The sequence below is a fragment of the Synchiropus splendidus genome, chromosome 14 (genome assembly GCF_027744825.2).
Source record: "Synchiropus splendidus isolate RoL2022-P1 chromosome 14, RoL_Sspl_1.0, whole genome shotgun sequence".
In the NCBI taxonomy this organism is placed as follows: Eukaryota; Metazoa; Chordata; class Actinopteri; order Syngnathiformes; family Callionymidae; genus Synchiropus; species Synchiropus splendidus.
In genome coordinates, this window is record NC_071347.1 from 13,078,936 (window position 1) to 13,101,240 (window position 22,305).

Here is a 22,305-nt window from a genome sequence, read left to right on the forward strand (position 1 = left end):
GATGGATGGATGGATGGATGGATGGACGGACGGGCAGACAGACAGATAGACAGACAGACAGACAGATAGATAGATAGATAGATAAATAGATAGATAGATAGATAGATGGATGGATAGATAGATAGATAGATAGATAGATAGATAGATAGATAGATAGATAGATAGATAGATAGATAGATAGATGGATGGATGGATGGATGGATGGACAGACAGACAGATAGACAGACAGACAGACAGAAAGATAGATAGATAAATAGATAGATAGATAGATGGATGGATGGATGGACGGACGGACGGACGGACGGACGGGCGGGCGGGCGGGCGGACGGACGGACGGACGGACAGACAGACAGACAGACAGACAGACAGATAGATAGATAGAAAGGTATATGGATGGATGGATGACCCATTGGGCTTGGCACGTCAGAGCTGAGTGGAATATCATTGGACACCATGCAGAATTACAAAGACATGATTTAATGAAGGACTCATCATTCCCCTGCCATCAATACTAAAGTGGCTTCAGAACATAGTGGGTAGAGTACAATCAATGTTCAACAACAGTTATTCTTCCAATAATAAAATCACTCAATGATACTTCCTGTTTCACAGATAACCCCCGACAGGTTTCCGGAAAGTCCATGCAGATCACCATATTCAGAGTATGTGCCTATTTCTGTGACATTACATACTGAAGCAATCCAGGCTATGCTGCTGTTAAAATATTAATTTAAAGTAGCTATGGCAAACAGAGAGGGAAAAAAAAGACATTATTTTTTGGTACAAAGCATCTACAAAAAGCCTTAAAACTCCAATTGGAAAACAGAGATCATACAAAATAATTCCGTCAGCTGAGCATCAGTGCTTCGTATATTATTTGGACCAATTTTCAAATATATTTTATAACAAAATAAATAATGCCTTTATACAGTGCCCTTATTTATATTTCAACAAACAAACAAAAAAGCTTGGCGGCTCATTACGCAAGATACAGCTCAGACTAAAGGAAAATAACACAACGTCCCTGGAAACTAATTATATATCTATATTTATATATATATTTATATATATATAGATGTATATATATATTCAAGTATTTGTTTTCAGGCAAAAGCATGTGAATACTACTGATATACATTAAAAATAAAATGTTAGTTGACATTATTGCTGTTTTTTTCCCTTTGAATCAAAAATGTTGTGCCTTTCTTTAGAACTGTAAAATAACATCATAGAACTATAACCCAAAAAGAAAATGCCTAACTTGAAAGAACAGGAATGTCACGGTACCAGAAACTGACAGGGTTTTCCTTTTTTTTCTCATTAAAACATTGATATGAAAAGAAAACAGGAAAAAGAGACAAAATAAAATATAATTATCAGTATCCCACTTGTCCATGCGATGGTACTTCCTGTCAGAGCAGTCCGCAAAGCCATGGAAAACAGGAAGCATTGTCTCAGAACTGAAGAAGTGTCCCAGTCCTTGCAGTCCAATATGTCCGGTGAGTCCCTAAAACGCTCCATGTGCCCGGCAGCCTTGGAGGGACTAGGAGGAGCAGGGGCTGGTTCTTGGGTCCCCCACTTTTTTTTGCCAAGTTTGCTGGCGATTTAGCAATGAGCAGCCCTCGCTGTGAGCTGAGCCCAGATATTCTCTCACCGACACATCCCCCTTTACATTGCCACTGCCAGGAGCTCCCAAATCCATGTTTTCCTTATTTTCAAAAAGTCACACTTTCCTTAAAACGGAAAGTTTCAATATTCATTCAAAGGAAAAAAAAAAAAAAAAAACGTGCATTTCAACCTCTTCTTTGAGTCCATTCCCAAAGCTAGCACCATGACATTTTTAAGCTACACGTTCATTGTTCATAAAAAAATAGTGCCATTTTTTTTTCTTTACTTTGACGTAATCCGTGGCAATGTGCAATTTTGCAGACTCATCTCTGCTTTTTGTTTGTGATCAAAAGGTGCTGGAACAGGAATCTAATTTTACAAAATAATTCCTTACAGTGTGGAAGTCCCTTTATAGGTAGAGGTGCAAACTAATAAGAAAAAGACTAACAGAGATTTTCTTTCGCCTCGGAAAAACAAAAAAAAATGACGTGGAATGGATTCTTTAATGCAAGCTGCTCTTCTCTCTCAGTTGTTTTCCACAAGGACAAAAAACATTCCGCTGGGTGTCCTCTTGACACTTGCGAACCTCAGATCCCTTTCATCTTCTTCCTTCCTTTTTAACTCTCTTCCTGAAGGATCCACCTGAATTGCGTTCAGCCAAATTGTTAACTTTTTGTTCATCGTTTGTGTTTGTGCCTTTTGTGTCAGTGGCTGAAAGAGAGAGGGAGCAAAAAAGTTCAGACAGGAAGAATGTGAAGGCATGGCTGTGTGCCAGAGAAGAGTGTTTGAGGTTTGGAGGGGGCGGAGGGGGCATTAGAAAAGGGGCACAGGGTCAAGAAGAAGTGGATGAGATGGAGGTGGGGGGGTGGGATTGGTGAGCTCGGACAGGGCTGGGGAGGTCAAAGAGGACTGCCACAGAAATGACGTCAGAGACAAAGCTATAATCCCCTAGTCTTTTTTTTTTCTCCCTCCAAAATCTTGTCTGTGCAAAGGGCTGGCAGCGGGCTCACTTGTGGTTGACATAGCTGTCTGTGGTGAGCAAGACAGGAGGCAGTTTGCTGGGCAGGCTGATCAGGGGCCTGTGGAAGATGGCTTGCTCTTTCGCTTTGATCTGTTCAGCTTGCCTTCGGAACTTCTTGGCCCTCAGGATGGCGGGGACACCCCTCCGGAGCCGCTGGGCCGCCCTCTTCTGCCACGCGTCGTATTTGGAATACTTCATCGTCACATGTGGCTTCCTGGGGACTTCCTACAGAGGAGGAGAGACGGAGTCAGGAGGGAAGGCGTCATCAGATACCGAGCCGTCCGCCGACAATCCGCTGTCACCAGCGACAGCGTCATAACAAAGTGGTCTCGCCCTCCGCCGCTCCTTGTTTTGGTTTCCTTGACCGAGAGAAGCTATCAACAAGTGCTTAATTCAGCGTCGGCCGCCAAAAGGGAAAGGGCGGCCACCCGTCCCCATATAAATATGAGGAGCACGTTGTCGGTCGCCCAAACCACCCTTGCTGACAATGCACGCATTGTCATGTCCCAAAGCGACTCAGCGCCTCAGAGCCAGAGCTGTTAGCAGGCGGCGGAGCCCTGTGAGAGTGGCCAGTCCTCTCAGTGAATGGCTTGTTTTGGTCGGGACACTTGAAGAGTGTTTATCCCCCCTTCATTCACTGCCACCCTGCTCAATAGCAGAAGAACAGCTGGCCCCGAGATCAGGCTGTACTCATCAACTCTCCTCTCCCTGGGCCGGACCACAGACATGTCCTGACTAATTCCCTAGAAGACTCTTTTTTTAGCGTCTTACACAGGGGGGTCCGACACTTTCAACCTCCGCGTATTAATTTCATGGAGCTGCCAGTGGGGCCGGCAAGAGCGCCACCTTCATTATGTCAAGAAGGTTTGGAGGGCTGCGAGTCAGGCGTGTCCAGCCAAGATTACCATGTGTTGAGCTGGATCTCACCGGGCCGCCAGTTTAAAGAACACCAGAGTCATGCGAGAAGCCCTTTTTTCTTTTAAATAAAATGATGAGTTAACGTCCGGTGGCGCTCACGTCACTAAAGCGTTGCTCAATGATTCAACGTCACCCCTTCAGAGGACTTCAACTAAGGTGTTTTGGAGATGAAAATATGTCCCAGCTTCTGAGAGCCTGCTGTTCCGTGACTAATAATCACACAGAACACACTGTTTAGTTCTGGACTAGCAGGCTGACAGGCTGTCTTTTTCTCCCACACGCACACACACACACACACACACACTGTGACTTTGCCTCCACCGGAATACGACTTGTGCTTTCCGCAATGGTCAGCACTTCAGGCGACAGGTAAGTGCTTACCAGTCACCGTATTTCTAGATAAACCGGTCTACTTGCTCGGGTCAGTCTGTACCCGGTGTCGGGTTATAGGGGCGAGACATGGCGTCCAGATGAGAAGCAGATAGCGAGTGGGAATTGAACGTTTCCCATGGCGTCTTTACCTGTTTTAGCGGAGGCATCACTGGTATGACCTGTAGAGAGGTGGCCGACACGTCTCTCTCAGACTTGGCTGGTTTGGCACAGTACTGTTCCAGCAGGTTGAGGTCGCAGCTAGTGAAACAGCACTCTTCTACGATCCCACGGTTTTGGGTGCGACGGCTGTTACCCCTGATAGTGGGTCTACCTGCGAGGAAACAGGAGGAACAACAGAGGGGAGCACAACATCAGAAATGAATCGAGGTTGTTTTTGCGGGATTATTTCTACAATCACACCACCCAAACAAAGAGGATAAAAGGAAATCTATGACCAACTGCAACAAATCTTTTTGTTTGTAGAGGATAATCTGATTAGGACTATCCGGAAGTCCCTTAATGAGTGAATACACAAGTAAACAAGGAGACAGACAACTAAGCTCTCAGACAGAGCCGGGCCAAGAGCAAATACATAAAATGGAAATTCTTATGTGACCTTGTCCTTTGTCGAGTCAGCAAAGATAAAGAGGACGAGGAGGGGCAGAGAAAACAGTTAGACCGGGGGATGAGTGCAGGGAGAGGGTGTGTGAGGGTCAACACACAGGAGAAGAATGCAAATCCAGAGAGTAAAAACAGGAGAGAAAGGGGACACTGAAGAAGGACCTGGGGAGGGAGGTGGGTAGGAAGAGGGGAAACACGGAGCGATCAATAACAACATTGTTTGAAGTCCGGTGCCAAACACACTGGGCTGAAATGAAAAGATTGTGTTGCATTTAAAAGGAGGCGAGGAGCTCGGTGTCAAAACATGGAAAGTCTCTCGCCTCCAGCCTGCCGTCTCCCCCGGATGTCAAAGGTGAGAAGAAGTGAGGGATTACTAATCGACCCCGCGGATAAGACGAGTGTCTTGGAATGAGAAGGAAAGGTGAGATATGGAAGAGGAGAAGCCAGTGAAACAGAAGCTTATCCATTGGAGGATTAGCAGCTGCCACAATGCTTACACATAAGGCTCCGCTGTGATTTCCCATCACGACAATAGAGACAAGTGTGATCTTTTCTCTTGAGACTGACAACCTGGTGTGCAATACTGGTGTTGGGGTGACTGGTATGTGCTAAACAAGTGGCTCTTTGTAGCGCTTGGAGTTGTCTGTCCCTTTAATATGCAGTGAGAGGTGGACTACTACGGTGCAGACATGTAGCAGGTCCCTCAGCTGGATGTGCGCTTTTAAGGAATGACGCGCGCTGAAATGGATAAAAGGGGGGAAGTGCGATTGAAATGGACTCACTGAAATAAAATCCTCTGTCTTCACACACGAACTGCAGCGCGTCCACCAGCTCCCCCCCGCACAGCGTCTCCGCCGAGGCCACTTCCAGCACGCAGAGAGACAGCGCCAGTGCAAACAGCAGCGCGCGGATGGACGAGGACATTTTCGTCACCTGCAGACAGACACCACACAATGACAGTCAAAACCAAACGCTCCCACCGAGGCAGAGCGCTTGAAAACACGACGAAAAAATGCGGACACGCATCCACTTTTACGCACTTGCTCCAGACATGTAACAAAAGGCAGATCCCAGGCTGCTGGTGCGTAATGCGCACTTGGACTAAGCCCGACGGCAGAAGTGCTTATTCTGAAGGAAAACGAGAGTCAGTATCTGTGTCTCCTCTTACACAACTCCCCCCAAAAAGTTGCAAGACCGGTTGCTCGATAGTTAACTATCAGAAAAGCCAGACTCAGCAATTATTCCCCCCTTTGCTTACGCTGTAATGAGCTCACTGACCCTCGGACCTACCGCCCCCTGTCTGCCGGCAGCCAGCCCAGCTGTTCCTGCGAGCCATCCAGCTGACGCAGGAACTTAAACAAAAATTAAAAAAATTAATAAATGCGCTTCATATCTCTAGCTGGACACCTGTTGCACACCTGTCCCGGTAAGTCACGCGCTCTGGACTTTGCATGCAATTAAGATAGATCCAGTAAATGATCTGATACTGATGCGCAGAGCATTTGCTGTGCAGCCCCCAAAAAAAGAAAGCGATTTCTTGGCGCGTCCTCGCGTCACGACAGGAGTTTCAAACACTTTGCAGCCACTGGTTACCTTCATTCTGCTGCTCTCTGTTCTCCAGCAGGTGAGGCAAAATGAGTGGGGTCCGTGTCTTTGCTGGGTCTCCATTTCAGACAGCAGTGTTATTTTTTTTTTTTTAATTAAAAACAAAAAAAGAGTGTGGTTAGTTCTTTTGGTCGGATGATTGCAGGTGAGTAGAATTCCCCAGTTGGTTAGGCTATAGAGATGATATGTGTGAGAGGCTGTCGTAAGGACCGGCCGACAGACACGGCGCTTCAGTGAGGAGCGTTTTATAGCAAAACACGCCCCTTTAGATCCGCACCCCACCCCTCGCTCCTCCTTCTCTTCTCCGTGGCTGCTAAAATATGGCCCGTGGACCGTTTTGTAGAGTGCTTCAGGTTGGAAAATATCGAGATGATGAAGCGTGGAGATGTGAGGAGAAGTATGCGCTCTGACGCGCGCTGGAGTCCCAGTCAGTTTAGCGTGTGTGGTCGAGGTCTCCCTCCTGCGAGTGGAGTCACCAGGGTCAGCAGGGTCTGCAGGAGCTTGAAGCGACTGATGACTGAGGATATCCTGCCTGATCACGAGCAGGAGGTGGAGGACGGAGCAGGACATGGGTGAAAGAGGCTGTAGAAATATGTGATGTCATACAGTTGGGTCGCAGTCAGCGCGGCATCAAGGAGGAGTGTGGAATGAAAGAAAAAAAAGTAAATGGAAGTTTCATTCTGCTGTATTCACTGACAACATAAGCGAAATAGTTCGAGAAAGTTCATCCAGTCCTCTCATATTTAGACACACTCCGATCTTGGGCACGTAAACACAAAGTTTGTTTGACTTCTAGAGTATTTTCTGTCGTTTCCATTATATAAGTTTATCGCCTGCAGCTCGAGCGCGTATTCTCACACTGACATCTAGCGGGCGTTGATAGAATTTCACTTTGTTTGTCTCGCAGCTTTCACACGATGAGTGGCCCGAAAGCTGACAGCCTGACCTTTGACCTGACCCACAGGACCCCTGTTTAGCAAACGATCAGAAAGCTTGGCCTTTGAGGCTCCATTAAACTTGGGTCAAGAACAATCAGAGCAACACTGACACACTCTTTCTGAGAGGCTGTGAATTCAAAGTGAGTTTTTTTGAAGTCAAGAAGTTGTGTGTGGCATAAAGAATGATTATATTATTGTATTGTTTTAATTATTATATTTCAAAATAAATATGTGAGTACAATTACTATTTTTTTCTTCACCATTCAAATCGCTAAACAGGAGGCTCAAAAATAATTTGAAAACAGAAATTATTTTTCAGAATGGACGCAAATAAAATGCTCAGCGTTCATACATGAACCACGTAAACAAGTAAATAAAGACTATTGTCAAAATGTTCATGGTTTAAAAGTAAAAAAAAGTAGATTAAGTTGATTTTTGTTGTGGACAACAGTTTAAAAAAAGGCCATTTTACATTCAAAAAGTTATGAAAAAATGTTAAATAATAAATTAAAAGAAAAATCGTTCCAAATTTCAATTTCACGTTGATCAACATTTCGTGAAACATGAACAAAACATGTACGTGGTCCTTCAACCGCAGCTTTTTGGCCCATTTGATTACAATGTCCAAACAAACATTAAAACAATAATGCCATTTTTATTTACACTGAAATATTTTTATTTTATTCAATACTTCAAACCTAAATTTTAACTGTAATGTAAGTCCTCAGCTGTGGAATCTGTTGATATGAAACTTGTTTTCCTCATAATATGGAATTTTATTCCTATTATTCACCCTTCATGTCACACTGTTGTTGAATTCACACGTTATTTCATGTAACGTTTCTTATTATATTCTCCCTTCAGAATTTAGCTGAACCAGAATCATTTCGGTTGTTCATTTATCTGGTTCTCTCATCGTTTTTCAATATGAAATATGAATTATTGGTTCACTTATGAATTGTTAAATCAATTCCCATGTTTTTGAAATGTTTATTATTATATGCAAGAATACATGAATTCGCCATCAAAAACAATGCGCTCACCATTCAAAATTATTTTTAATATTTCCACTTATAATGTGTGATTTTTTGGAAAGTTTATTTTTATTATTTATTTACTTGAGTCTGTAAAGCAGGAAGACACATTCTCTTTTGAGTTACAGAGGACTAGTTTTTGAGTCATGAGTCACGCATCATTCATGAGTGATCAATCACAGACGTAACAACCACCCACGTCACCTCTCATATCAATCACCTCCTCCAAAAACGCTATTTTAAAAGCAATAAATCAGAACATAAGGTGAGTCAGTCAATCTTTATTTGTCGTCATGAAGTCTTTTGCGCTTCACATCATTTGTTTATATATTTAATTCGACGAAGACACAGATAAACACATTGACTTCACAAAAATAAAGCTTTTGCCGGTTTGAGCCAAACCAGACAATAAATAAAGTCATCTTAGATTTAGCGATTTGTACATGACTATAGCGATATGAGTGGAGTATTACTCTTCATACGGCTGTATGGTATGACTCGGTTCATTTAGGAAGAAGTGTGTTTTTCTGATGGGAAGATTAAGCAGGTGAAATCCGATCGCAGCACTGGGCCACGTTGAATACCATGTTCATAACTTCCTTTAGTTCACAAATGGTTCGACTCTCGCCGTCTTTGGAAACGTCATCATGGATGTTGAGGTTGCTAAGTTGCGTTCGCCGGGTCACGACAGATGACACCCCATTACAAACAGCGTGGAAGTACAGCACAAAAAGCACACGCATCTTGTCACACGAGCACTGAGGAGGAGAAGCCAAGGACGGGAAGCTTTGTCTCATGATATAACACCGAGCGCGTCGGTCAGCATCTTCAGCTCGTCCTTCACGCTCTCCAGACATCCTTGGATCTTCAGCGGGTTGTCCAGAACCTCGATGCTGCTGGTCAGCGGGTCGTACCTCACCGAAAACGGGCGCTTAATTTCAGCAACGTACGTCCTGAACGAGACAGAACAAACTCATTTTCGCGTTTATCTTGACAACTGCATTCGGTCAAGCAGCGAAGAGTAATGAGTTCACGTGTTTTACTGTCTAATACTGTGATGAATTGTCCTCATAACTCAGCCCACAGACGTTGAAGAAGCCCACAAAATGTCATTATATTTCACATACTGTTACTTAAAGTATTCCTTCCAAAATATTTGGACTTGGCAGGAGCCTGACGCTTGCAAAGGTTCTCACGGATGTAGCCTGATCTGACATATGCACATGAAACCTTCAATGTATTATTCTGTGGAGATCAGCACCACAAGAAGCCAGCCACGCCTAAATCACAATGGTATTTCACTCTTTAACATACATTTATGGATTTCATTCAGGACGTCTGGCCCATATTTTCTCAGCCGAAGTGTCAGGCGCGTCATGGGACCAACTTCAGCCCGAATGCTGTCCAAACACGCAGCAAAGCTACTTGCTGGCAGAGCAACATTTGATCTGTTTGCCAAATACAACGGCACAGTTTTGCCGGGGTAAGAAAGACGGCGGTAATAACAGCTGTTTCTGGCTGCAGCGGCTGACCCAACAATTTCTGTGGCTTCAGGGGTTGGTTGGCTGTTCTCTGACCTTGTCCTTCAATGACCCCTCCCCTCTGCTGCTTCTTCTGCTACTCTGCCTCTGCATGTTGTGAGGTGGAGGAAGATAAGAAAGCATGCAGGCGAGCACCTGAATTTCTCTTTGGCATCTGAAAAGCTCTCAGAAACAAAGTAAACAGGCTGATAAGTCTGGTCCTGATAGGGTTGCACCGCAGCTGCCTCGGGGTCAAACTCTCTTGTCTCCGGCTCATCAGACAGCGAGTGCTGGAATGAAGCGGAGAGATGTTCTCAAAAAAAAGTCCCGTGTAGTCTTCAAGCAAACAAACCTACCACAAGCTCTCCGAAGGAGGAGAGAAGTCCGGCACCATAGGCGCGAACCTCACCGTTCTGTTTGCATAAGCCGTACTCCACGGTGAACCAGTAGAGCTGTTGGAGGAGATGAAACCGTCAGTGTCATGAGCCTGTTTCGACACCAACATTCCTTACTGTTGACAGCTTCTCAATGTCTTCATCTGAAGCTCCCAGTGATGCCAGGCCAAGGTTCTGCAGAGTCAGAAGTAAAATATGCTTTGAATTTCTTTTTTCTTTTTTTTTTTTTTCATTTGGCTTACCTGTGAAAACTGAGCAAAGGTTCGGTCAGCCAACATGGGAACGTGTCCAAGAAGTTCGTGAACACAGTCACTGCAGAGGGAGGCGAAAAATGATTTGGCTTTTACTGTTTCTGATCGCTTATAAAACAGTCATGATAATGAATTAAAAATTATCATAATATATATATTGTATCTAATAATATATAATAAATAAAATGTTCCTTTAAAAGAATGAATAAATGCACCCTGTGGCTTTCTGCAGGTACCACGAGGTGTGAGGCAGTGCCCCAGCGCCCCCTATTGACCAGCCACCACTGGTGACCATTTGACCTCAGTATTTTCTTTTTAACCGTGGGAGGGAACTGGTGTATCTGGAGGAAACCCGCGTAGGCGCCATAAGATAATGTAATGAACAGATAAAGAGATAGGTCTGTTTATGGTCTTGCGTCAAATTGTTATTATTATTATGTCATTATGTTATTATTTTTATTTTTTAATGATATTAGTGAAACGCAGAATTTAAGATAGACACATAATTTTTACATCCAAGAAATATGAGTGAAAACAATTAAGAACAAAATTTAAAAAATAAAAATTCTAACAAAATTTGAATTTCAATTGAAGTTTAAATTTAAATCAAAAGAAGTTTAAAAATAAGTCCCAAATAAATGCCTTAAATGTTACTTAAAATCATTTCAATAAATAATGTATATATATAAAAAAAATAGGAATAAAAAGATACAATACTGACATACCAATCTTTCAGTGAATTCTAATTTTAAAACATGATTCTGTGATATATTACTGTGCATGTAAATTCAATGTTTTGGTATATCACAACAATATACCAAACACCATACCATATACCATACAAATTATTATTGTTATTATTATTATTATTATTATTATTATTATTATTATTATTATTATTATTATTATTATATTATTATTATTATTATTATTATTATTATTTTATTATTATTATTATTATTATTATGTTTAAAACCAGAGGAAAATAAATAAAGTCAAAAAAAGGATTTAGTCGTGACATACAGTAAAGTTACCATTAAAAATCCTTTTAAATACATTTAAATAATAATTAACAATTGAATGAAAAAAAGCATTTCACTATTATCACAAGATAAAGACAACTCACGGCTCCGGAGAATGCATAGGAGAGGAGGCGTGTCTGATGTACTGGGTGCACTGGAATACTCGGAAGGCGAGACTGGCCAGGAAATCCCGTGCAGACAGCAGACCAGCAACTGGACGTAGCAGGAAGCCGGTTCGTTCTGTGTGAACAGAGTTATTAGTGTTTTCACCAGCAGCCTCAGTTTGTCATCTACCTTTGAGGAAACGGGAAACATCCTCCAGTTGGGGAATGTTGTTGGGGCTGTAGCCGCAGTGTCTCTCCAGTAGACAGAAGGCCTCGTAGTACTCGGTGCAGGCATGAGTGCAGTACAAGTCCCGCAAGGTGGAGTAGACCTCTCGCCTGTAGAAATACGCAAAGCTGAGCTTGGTCTATTCTATACACTGCAGGTTTTTCCTTACACACACACACACACACACACACACACACACACACACACACACACATATATATATATATATATATATATATATATATATATATATATATATATATATAATTTATTTATTTATTTATTACAAACATTAACCAATTAAATATGCATCACAAAACTTGTCGTCATGATTATGATTGTGTAATTACACAAGATGTTTTATCTTTCCCACAATCCACCACCCCGCCTTCACGCAGAACAAAAATGATGCAACATCCTCAAAACATAACTGAAGTGCACTTCAAGAGAGATTGTTCCTTCTCAAACCTTTTACTCCAACAATGAATGAGAAGTAGCTTCATTTATCAGCCACAACAAAGCTAAGAGTCACAGAAGAGCAAATGTATTGAAGAGTCTTTTACCATGTGCCGATCTCCTCCTCTGTGTACTCCACTCTGGGAATAGATTCACCGCTGTAAGGACGAGTGTACAGTCATATTAGCCGAAGTGGAATGATTTTTTCCAGTTTTCTTTAATGCTATCAGTCAAAAAGCTTGTGTCTCACTGTCTGTATCTGAAGGCGATGTCGCCAATCATCTTCCTCCTCTGTCTGTAGACGGGGTCTGTGAATCCCTGCCCAAATCAAATCACTTTGATCACATTTAAAAAAAAAAAAAAAAAAAAAGAATGCTTACTGTTACCATATAAGTCGCCACTTACTGGATGCTCTTGATCCAAGTCTGGATCAAATTTTGTGTTGAGATGGTGACATCTGTCCAAATCCGCAATCTTCTTTGGAAACCAGTGAACTATAGTTTGGACAAAAGGATCAAAACTCAATGAGGAGATTCATATTTGCGACTGTTAAGAGAGGAACAGATTTTACATTGCACTTCTTTGGTGGTTTTAACTTCTTCTGCGTTTCTCTTGATGGAGCCGATGAGGGTGCGGACGTCAGAGAGGTGAACCTCGCAGCGGACAAAGTACTCCAGGCTCTCCAGGTTGTCCTTGGTCTTCCTGCTGGGTCGTGTCTCCAGATGATGGATCTTGGCTTCAAATGTCTGAAACGAAGAATGTAATTCTGTATTTAAACTTCAAGACATTTCCATCATGAGAATGATTGTCGACACGATTATAGCGTTGTGTCATGGTGGCATTTTTAATATTTATATATACATTTTTTAAATATAGGATTTAAAAGATTTAGTTTAGTTTATCAACATATTATTTTCCAGATCACAGCTAGAATAAAATAAAATATATTCATTATTTGTACGGAAATATGTGCAACATTAAAATATACACATTGTTTCTGTAATAATAATAATAATAATAATAATAATAATAATAATAATAATAATAATGTTGGTTTCCCACCTCGAAAACTTTGAGTGCTCGTGACAGAGCGGGGCTCTTGGAGTTCCTCAGGGTGAAGAAGATGTTGAGCAGCGCTTTTCCATCGTCTTCGTCAAACACTATCTGCTCGCTTGCTTCCGCAGCTTCTGCCGCTGCTGCAGCCGCTTCTCTCTCTTTGCGCGCGTCGTCGATCAAACTCTGCCGCCTCCCCAGGAACCTTTGAGACTGTTGGGGAGAAATAAAAAATGTCGCTGAATCAGTATAACTGCTATTTGTCCAGATACAGAGTCACAAGTCAATCAACAGGTACCATTTCACCATTACGCACGCACATTACCGTATTATTATGAACGCATAGGGAGTAAAAACACGTTTCAAAATCAGTAAAACATAACTTTGTAAAGGGATTTATAGGTATTTTTACATTGGACCATAAATAAACTCTAATTATTTTCTTCTACCCAAATCATCGTGTGCGTAATCGTAATTCACCGGTTAGTCGGCCGCTCTTTTGCACCAGTTCGCAATGCAAATTTAGAAAATCCATAGCTGTCAACTATCAAGGTACTGGAGCAATTCAAGAGCGTTAAACACTAGTGAATATTACTGAGTTTACCGTAGTGGAATCAGATCTTTCCAGCTCAGACGCCGCGCGGCGGATGCTCTTGGTGGATGAGGTGGAGCTGCTGGACAGAGGCATCGTCGGGTCTTTCCTAAACAGAGGAGAAATATGGTGTTTAAGGTGGTCTCAGGACCACTCGGGCTCCACTGTGCTTCTGCGGTTTCGCTCCTTTGGACACGATCCTGGTTTTATAAGGTAATTTGTTCACAGCCCGTGACGTCAAAGACGATAATTCCACTCGAATCAATCAACGCACATCTCCAGCGCAGACCTTTCTGGAATCGCAATATGACCGTTGTGTTTAATGACGCTTTTATGATGGACAGTAAAAAAAAGCACTCTGATTGAAGTAAATGTAATATGGATTTCTGCGTCATTTAAACCTACATTCACCTCTCTGAGCGGAAGAAGACAAACTATCAAGTGAATTTAACTTTGATTCTATGGTCAAAATTTCTCTGTTGTGCAATACAATTGTGTTTTTTAACATGGAAAGACGGTAAAGACGGTAAGATGACTGGGATCCATGTTATATGACATGGAACGTTTGAAAAAAAAAAACTCAAAGGATGCTTACAGTTTGCAGAATTTACTTTTGATTTTGACCACATGGATAACTGGATTCAGTTTAGAGCACCTTTTTCTTATGTTTTTCAGAGCGATTCGAGGACCATTAACCTATTTTTAAGCAAGTTTTAGGCTGTTTTGTTGCATCACTGGCACTAACAGTCTTAATATGATGATAGAGAATTCTGTCTCCTCATTCTTTGAGGTCAAATTTACAATTCTTATCTCTGTTTTAATTGTTTTTTTTTTGTTTTGTTTTTTTAACTCTCTCCTCTCACTTTTGAGCCTGATACAAAAGACTCTCTCTCTCCGTCTACTTAAAGCTCAACAATTGCTTTTCAAGTTGGCCAAGATATGAATATGCACATTAAATTAGTGTTGCATTCATTTGTGAACCAACGTCCCACGAGATGTTCTCATCATAGTTTTGTGTTGTATGATTGTTGTTTCACTAGCTATAGTTTGTTAAACTGATCCGAACTCATTGCCATGATGAAAACAGACAGGCTAAACCCCATAATGCACTGCAGCGGTTGAAGAATTAAATCTCCTCTTATTTCCAATGATATCAAGAACAAAACTTCAGAATGCTGTGAGAGGAGTTCTGCGTACAAACATGAAGCACGTGTTCATGAGTCATCATGACAGCTATTCCTTAACAAAACCAAACATAAATCCTCTTTTGAGATTCATGAAATCAACACCAAACTCCTTATCACAATTGTTCAGTATTGTTTTGGGAAGCACATGAACAACAAACATGAGTGAAGAAACAGTTGGTAGTTAGTTGCTTCGTCGTCCGAATAAATGTCAGGCAACTGGCCACTGCTCACCTTTTAAGTTTGCCTGTAAAACGGCCACTATAACAATTATTTTAAGACCCAACTCATCAACATTTTGGTGAGGGTGTGTAAGCAGAAGGAGATGCATGTTAGGAATATGTTGGCCATGTCATCTTCACACTAAAATACTGTGTTTTTTCTAAGCAGATTGATGAAGAATTGATGTTGAATAACTTGCTGTGATTCATTCATTTCTTCCTTTTATTCACGGTCAGGTCAAGGTGGCAGCAGCAGAAGTAAAGAAGCCCAGACCTCTGTCTCTCTAGAGCCCAGTTCTTCTCTGGAAATACCAAGAAATCTCTTAGAAAGTATCTTTTCAGCATCTGCCTGGGGGCTACCTGCTGGTTGCACATGCCTTGGGCACCTCAATAATGAGTCCAGCCGTCTGTCTGTCTGTCTGTCTGTCTGCAGAGAAAACCCTTTTCGACTGCTTTAATCTAGAGCCTTGCTTTTCGGTTCACCTGTTTCAGTACGGCATGTTCTTACTCATCATTCGAGAACAAGATGCTCCTCCACCTAGGCAAGGATCACGTCCTCAACCTGGCAATGACATCCCATCTTTCTCTGCGCACCTTATTCTTTGACCTTCCTTACTATGTTATTTTTTATTTAGTTTTAAGACAATTATAAAAATTATACAATATCAAAATTGTCACTGTGATTGTCGGGTCTTTGCTCTGCTGAATCGCCTCACCTTTGTTGTTGAGAGAAGTGGAGTTAGTCTGATGAAAAGAAGATTCTTCCATCCCTCCTCTGACAGCCATTTAAAGATACTCTCTTTATTAAATCTATTTTTAAAGTCTCATTCTACTTGACCTTTCAATAAATGTGTTGCAAGTTGTTGCGACGGAGGGAAGCAAAACACAAGGGCAAAGGTGGGTCCTGTCTTATTGTCGCTTTTCTTTATTTCTCCGCCGACTTTCATTCAGCAGCAGCAGCAGCAGCAGTGTTGGCCCGAGGCCACAGCACTGATCTCTAGCATTTCCACCCTGCATCATCAGTTGGGGGAAGAGTCAGGCAGAAGCCCATTTACCTTCCCTGCACCCTTTAGTGGGGTTGCTGCTGTGGCAGCATGTGACCAGAGGTCTCCTGGTAATCTCTTTATCTCCAGTGGCCTGTGGGTGCTTTACATCAGGACCAAATTGTGTTAAACACCAAAGTCCTGAGCCGAAAGCGGAACAAATCCACTTGATGATGCTGTTGCTGAGTTAAAGAAACGGCCATGTTCTCTCTTTATCTGTGCCTGTGTTGTGTTGGTGGGGTTTTGCACAATCCAATCCAGTCGAGCCTCGGTGGCCGATGTGATCCGCCTGATAAAGTGACTTCATTCCGACCCTCTTCGCTCCGTAATTGGCCTCAGTTTCAGTGGAAAGGTTTAAACATCAGAGAAGTCTAGTCAACTATTATGAATTCAATTCACTTATAGCTATGATTTTCACATCGAAAAAGCCGTTTTCCAGCCTGCACTTGTGCAATTTTAGTAATTTCACATTTTCCATGCATTTTTTTAAAACTCATTTCACACATTCTGTTTTTGTTTCTATGCAACACCTTCTCAGTCAATTTGTTTTGACCATTTTTCTTTTTCTTTCCCAATTTTACTTGTTCCTACATTTGATTTTTGATACACTTCAACTGTAAATATGCTTCATAGTGGACTTTGATGAGTTATAGTAGTAGTAGTAGTTAGGATCTTATGCAATGATTATTGTTGTTACTACTATTATTCTTATTGTTGTTGTTATTATTATTATATTATTATTGTTATTAGTGTTGTTTGATGTTGTTGATGATGATTAATGTTATTATTATTATTATTAGCAGTAGTAGTAGTAGCAGTAGTAGTAGTAATAGTTAGCTGTCTACACAGTTAGTGTATTATTGTTATTGTTGTTGTGATACACAGTTATTATTGTTATTATTATTATTATTAGTAGTAGTAGTAGTAGTTGTAGCAGTAATAGTAGTAGTAGTAGTAGTAGTAATAGTTAGCTGTCTACACAGTTAGTATTGTTATTATTATTGTTGTTATTGTTGTTGTGATACACAGTTATTATTAGTAGCAGCAGTAGTAGTAGTCATGGTAGTAGTAGTCGTAGTAGCAGCAGCAGCATTAATGGTAGTAATAGTAGAATTTTGAAAATCCTTTATTTATTTATTTTTTTTCCTTATAATAAAATGAATTTCAATTTTTCGAAATGATCATGATCAAGAAATACTTATAAAAACTTTCAGAGCTACCTTAAAGACCTGGAATAGAACTGGACCTGGGAGCTGAGGCCTCCACTGGAATGGCCACCGGTTGACTCATCCTCACCTCTCTGTCCCTCCTCATTATTCCCACCAAGTGCAAGCCTCACCTATTGTCAAAAATCCCACTCACTGTTTATCCAATTCCACCTCCTTTTTTTTTTCAACCAGTCGTCTTGACTACAAATGACAGCCGAATGATAATTATTACAATTATGTATTGATTCGGTGGCAGCATCATTATTGTGGGTCTTTTCCTGGCTCAATTGTGTGAATGCAGACAGCCTAATTGTAGTAAACCAGAGCAGCTGGGCCGTCACTCGCAACCACGTCCACACGTCTCTGAGCTGAATGTCACAGCTCACCTGTGCTCGCCTGACTCATGCATGAGGACCACTCACTCATACACCAGGGAACTGCAGGTTGGAAGTCTGAATCTACCTATCTACAGGATGGATGGATGGATGGACGGATGGATGGACAGACAGATGGATGGATTGCTGGATGGTTGGATGGATGGATGGATGATACACAGACAAACAGACAGACAGATACAGGGGTTGGACAATATAATGGAAACACCTTAAAGGTTTTTTTCTGTCTGTCTGTGCATCATCCATCCGTCCATCAATCTGTCTGTCCGTCCAACCGTCCATCCATCCATCCATCCATCCATCCGTTCTGCGTGGTGAGACCACTGTCCTTCTGGCTAGGGCTGTATCTGTTTGTGTGTGTGTTGTGCAAGCGAGTGCTGGAAAGCTACGCCAGTCAGCATTAGCTCAAATGTTAAACAAGGAATTTCATCATATAGATAAAGTAAAATTTGCAATAGTAAGTGCAATAGTGAGCAATAACATAGGGTAAAAAAATGTTTCAGGAAAAGTTGGTGGCCTCTTTGTTCATTTTGACTTCAGTGAATTTATATGTATTACTCAAAATGCTGCAGGGCTGGACAGCAGAAATGTGGATTTTATAAAGCTTAAAGCTAAAGATTGTGTCTCTGGCTGCTGGACGCTGTGTGTGATGCCAAATCAAAATGTTCCTTCGTCTCTTCTTCTCTCCAAACATCCCTGCATCTTCACCCAACAACTGCAGTTGTTTGTTGTTCTGTCTTTTCCAAACTACAGCTGCCAAGTGGAATGACTCATCACACAAAAGACTCCTCCACTACTTCCGTGTAATTTGACAGCGTCTGCATAAAGTGGGCGAGTGTCAGCGAGTGATGCTCAATGGTCCGTGTCAGCTGATGCTTGTCAACCTGGTGCCACCGTGGGCCATTACTAGCTGCGTGACACAAACACACACGTCCACCAGGGTGACTTGACCTCAATTCACGATCAGAGTCCTGTTGACTGATAAACATTTCATTTGAATCCCCTTTATTTTTCTTTCTTTCATATCTTGAAAAGGCCAAGATATTGATGCGGCTGAAGATTCATTTGCTGTTAAAGGTCTCCACTTTGAAACATTATTCACACCCAAAGCGACACATGCTTTTGTCTTTATCACTCATTTCCACCAGCAAGTTAAATGTCACAGCTTCGCTGGCTTCAAAAACGCTGTTGGTGCCATGCTAGATCTCCCCAGCGGGGCTTCCATTCGTCCCCTCTGGAGAGCAAATGTCAAGAAAATATGAAATACAATTCTTGTAACAAAACTTTGACTCATTCCACAAGGAATATTTGACTCAGAAAATATCTAGGAAGCCTGTCAAAGTCTAAGCATAAGTCAAACTCTTCTCAGAGAACCAGAATCGAGACAGTTGCTATCAGTTATATATGTCTAGTCAGAGCACACTGACACGGCTAGTGCACACGTCACCCAAGGTTCTAAATATTTCTCACTATTCAGACATGATTTTGAGTCAATAGGATCATAAATGATATCAAATCTAACCGCATAATTAAATGTATTCTTTACATCAAGTGCTAGCAAATGATCAGTCGACCAGACTACAGACTGGAAAATGCTTTGAAATAAATCTATGAAATGGAATGCATCTTATTTGGTACAGGGAATTGCACCCGGGTCACAATTTAAAGAAGGATATTTTTATTTTTATTTTTATTTTTATTTTTATTTTTATTTTTATTTTTATTTTTATTTTTATTTTTATTTTTATTTTATTTTTTTATTGAATAATAAATAGTTTCGTAGTAGTATTGTTTTGTGGTGTGTAGTGTGCTATAACCAATCTCCCTGACTCAGCATGTTCTCCCTTGCTCTCATGTGCCCTGACATAAATGCTCTAAGTTAACAGCTCGCCCAACCATTTTATTTCAGAACCAACAAAATCACCTTGTAATATTGTGTTCCCGCCCTCCAGCAGCGACACAGCAGCGCTGCAGCTGAAGAGAGCTCCAAATTAGATTTACCTTTTCTTAATGGGCCCCTGTCAGCCTCCAGCCCGGGGCCCCTGCTGCAGCGTGATGGTTGTCCAGCCAAGAGGAGCCTCAGATAAAGCTCATCGCAGGTGTTGCCTGGCACTTATGCAACCCAGTCTACATCGTCCGGTGGGACTTAAGCCGATTATTTAAATGAGACTCAAACATTGTGTTAGTGACTCACATCAAAGAGGCGTGGACTGAGGTTTGCTGTTTGAAAAACACAAAAGTAAATGGCTGGGATCAGTTTGTTTACATTTATAAAACTTCTCATCCTCCTCCTCCGTATCATCATCATCGTTTTGTTCAGAATATATTTTTGATAGTTCTAATGTTAGTGTGTGAATAGAGTTTATGGACTGTGCACCACTAATGCAAATTCTAGTAGGTGTTTCGGTGCACATGAAATGTTGTTTACTCATTTCTGCTAATCCCTGTAATGGTGAGGGGCTGAAGCAAAAAGTGGGGGACAGGCCACTATTCCACCACACCCACAGACCAACACATTTATGAAATGTGTTGGTTTTATAGATTTATTTATCTTCAACCACTTGTTCCCATATGGGGGTGACAGAGGGCCGGAGCCTGTCCCAGTTACTTTGGACAAGAGGAGAGGGACTTCTCCAATACTCTACAGACAATTTAGAGTACTCAGCTTCTGTTTGCTTTTGGAAAGTGGGAGGAAACCAGAGTGTACAGAGTAAATCCAGCATCGTGGGTAGAACACAGATGCTCCACACAGAAAGGACTGCGGTTGCTCCAAGCTGGATGCTGCCTAAAGGCCCATTTATGCTCCCTTTAAGTACAAAATTGTTACCGTCACTGATCCGTATTTCCATGCCTTCTTTGTGTTGGTATTGCTTTTCACCAATATGTCCACCAGGGGGAGCAGCCCAGAGTCAAAAATGTATGACAAGAACAACATCCAAAACCAACATGTGGAAGAAGTATTGATGACGTACCTCTAGCACAAAAGAGGAAACAGAGGCAGCGTTGTGGGAGATGTTGGCTAACTAAATCGCGACTGGAGGACCGCAAATTTCTGCCATTGTTATGTCTTCTTCATGTCTCATTGGAGCTACGTATAGGGTAGCAGCAGCAACACTGCCCCCCACGGTTTCTGGTGGTACTGTTCCATTTTTGTCCGTAACCTTTGTGAAAAACGTACAGAAATACGGACAAAATGAACATAAATAATTTAAATTGAAAAATGTAAAATGTGATACAACGTGAGGCCTGAGTAAATACTAGTAACGGATACACAGTATAATAAATACGAAGATGCTGTAAATCTGTTGTAAATCTGATTCCGTATTTGATGTCGCACACAGCCTCGCCATTTAAACACCGAGCATTATTGGATTAATGTAGCGAGAAACTCAAAAGTAGAAATGTCCTCTGAGCATCCTTAACTGTCGAGATTAAATACACAACTGTCGTGCCAAAACCGTGATGCCTAGATTATAGAGTGGACACAGCCATTTGTATTCTGCCAAGGTGTACTACGTAACACTCCCCACGAAACAGAGACATTTTTGCTGTTCTGAAGTGTTTATTTATGGAAGCAGAGTAAGAAAGGCAGAAAGATGGCAGGTTGTGATTAAAGTGTTCTTTGTTGAGGATGAAAATAAATCACACTTTAAAGCGCATTGCGAGTCTAAATCAAAACCTCCTTTTTTGTGAATAATGGCTGCAGCTGTGTCGATGTGGCTGCCGACTGTGTTTGCACTTGAGTCCTTTTTTGCTTTTTTTTGCCGTCAGTGCGTTCGTGTGTGTCTGTCTGATTATGGTGTACAGATAGGCCATTACCCATGCGTTAGAATAGGAGCAGCTTAATAGACGACAAAGGATGCAAGGCCAGGATGAGTCGTAGCCAGTGTCCTCTCCTTCCGGTCACATCAATAGTGCCATCTGTGAGTTTGACCACTTCATTCACAAAACCAATACCCCAGTGGAATGAGCCCAGGAGATGCGCAGCTGCAGCGTGTTCAATTGGCAGAAAAACACAAGGGGCTATCGTGATATCTCCTTCCATGGTGTTGTTTTCGTTTATCTCTGAGGCGCGTGGGTGTGCGATCGGAAAATATCACACAAAATATCTGAGAATCTGAGGGATTTTTTTTAAAAAACTATGCAAGAATGATTGACACGCTGGTAATGACTCTCACTCCAGAGCTGCCGTTTTCACATTCAACCGATCAATGCCTCGGAAATTGAATGATCAATGTGGGAAATGTCAACGGAGGTTAATCATTGGAGATTTTGTTTTTAGCCAATTATTTATTTCCACAACCGGAGACGTCACAGATGCTTGTCGGACGAGCAAACCAGAATATAAACTGGTCTTGTTTGACTGAGTCACTGTCATTAAAAGCATGTGTATCTTCAACTCTGACACTTTTAACTCTACTTCCAGTCTTTAGGTTTTGAACCCAGCATCATGGCCGACCTCACAGCCATCTTGTTAACCTTCCATTTCACTTCGTCCTTTCCACCCTGTCTTCACTC

At 41.7% G+C, this 22,305-nt stretch overlaps 2 protein-coding genes across 4 annotated transcripts; both read right to left on the reverse strand.

Moving 5' to 3' along the window:
* Nucleotides 1–428: 428 nt before the first annotated feature.
* igf2b (insulin-like growth factor 2b) lies at nt 429–6,359 on the reverse strand. Of its 2 annotated transcripts, none has more exons than XM_053885750.1 (4): nt 5,581–6,056; nt 5,323–5,473; nt 4,069–4,250; nt 429–2,854 (listed from the first exon to the last, which is right to left on the reverse strand). In XM_053885750.1, exons 2-4 carry the CDS (start codon nt 5,462–5,464, stop codon nt 2,615–2,617), a joined length of 564 nt encoding a protein of 187 aa, XP_053741725.1. In that variant the 5' UTR covers nt 5,465–5,473; nt 5,581–6,056; the 3' UTR covers nt 429–2,614. The 2 variants fall into 2 exon arrangements, with proteins under 2 accessions (XP_053741725.1, XP_053741726.1); XM_053885751.1 differs by lacking the exon at nt 5,581–6,056 and adding an exon at nt 6,134–6,359 and having other exon boundaries at nt 431–2,854.
* Nucleotides 6,360–8,395: 2,036 nt separating this feature from the next.
* Nucleotides 8,396–20,859, reverse strand: th (tyrosine hydroxylase). Of its 2 annotated transcripts, XM_053885318.1 has the most exons (14): nt 20,760–20,859; nt 13,749–13,845; nt 13,154–13,357; nt 12,663–12,837; nt 12,497–12,585; nt 12,342–12,409; nt 12,199–12,249; nt 11,600–11,745; nt 11,410–11,545; nt 10,275–10,344; nt 10,150–10,206; nt 9,994–10,089; nt 9,794–9,927; nt 8,396–9,070 (listed from the first exon to the last, which is right to left on the reverse strand). In XM_053885318.1, exons 2-14 carry the CDS (start codon nt 13,830–13,832, stop codon nt 8,911–8,913), a joined length of 1,470 nt encoding a protein of 489 aa, XP_053741293.1. In that variant the 5' UTR covers nt 13,833–13,845; nt 20,760–20,859; the 3' UTR covers nt 8,396–8,910. The 2 variants fall into 2 exon arrangements, with proteins under 2 accessions (XP_053741293.1, XP_053741294.1); XM_053885319.1 differs by lacking the exon at nt 20,760–20,859 and having other exon boundaries at nt 12,199–12,231; nt 13,749–13,900.
* Between the last annotated feature and the right edge of the window lie 1,446 nt (nt 20,860–22,305).

What these genes read in the sequence shown, in the direction of transcription:
- igf2b (XM_053885751.1), bottom strand. Translation starts at nt 6,208, where the DNA reads ATGGAGACCCAGCAAAGACACGGACCCCACTCATTTTGCCTCACCTGC. An exon ending in AGACAGAGGATTTTATTTCA is followed by an intron (nt 4,251 to 5,322) that starts GTGAGTCCATTT and finishes GTTTCCTCGCAG; the next exon opens with GTAGACCCACTATCAGGGGT. An exon ending in TGATGCCTCCGCTAAAACAG is followed by an intron (nt 2,855 to 4,068) that starts GTAAAGACGCCA and finishes CCTCCTCTGTAG; the next exon opens with GAAGTCCCCAGGAAGCCACA.
- th (XM_053885318.1), bottom strand. Translation starts at nt 13,832, where the DNA reads ATGCCTCTGTCCAGCAGCTCCACCTCATCCACCAAGAGCATCCGCCGC. An exon ending in TGTTTCCCGTTTCCTCAAAG is followed by an intron (nt 11,546 to 11,599) that starts GTAGATGACAAA and finishes CTGTTCACACAG; the next exon opens with AACGAACCGGCTTCCTGCTA. An exon ending in CCTATGCATTCTCCGGAGCC is followed by an intron (nt 10,345 to 11,409) that starts GTGAGTTGTCTT and finishes CTCCCTCTGCAG; the next exon opens with TGACTGTGTTCACGAACTTC.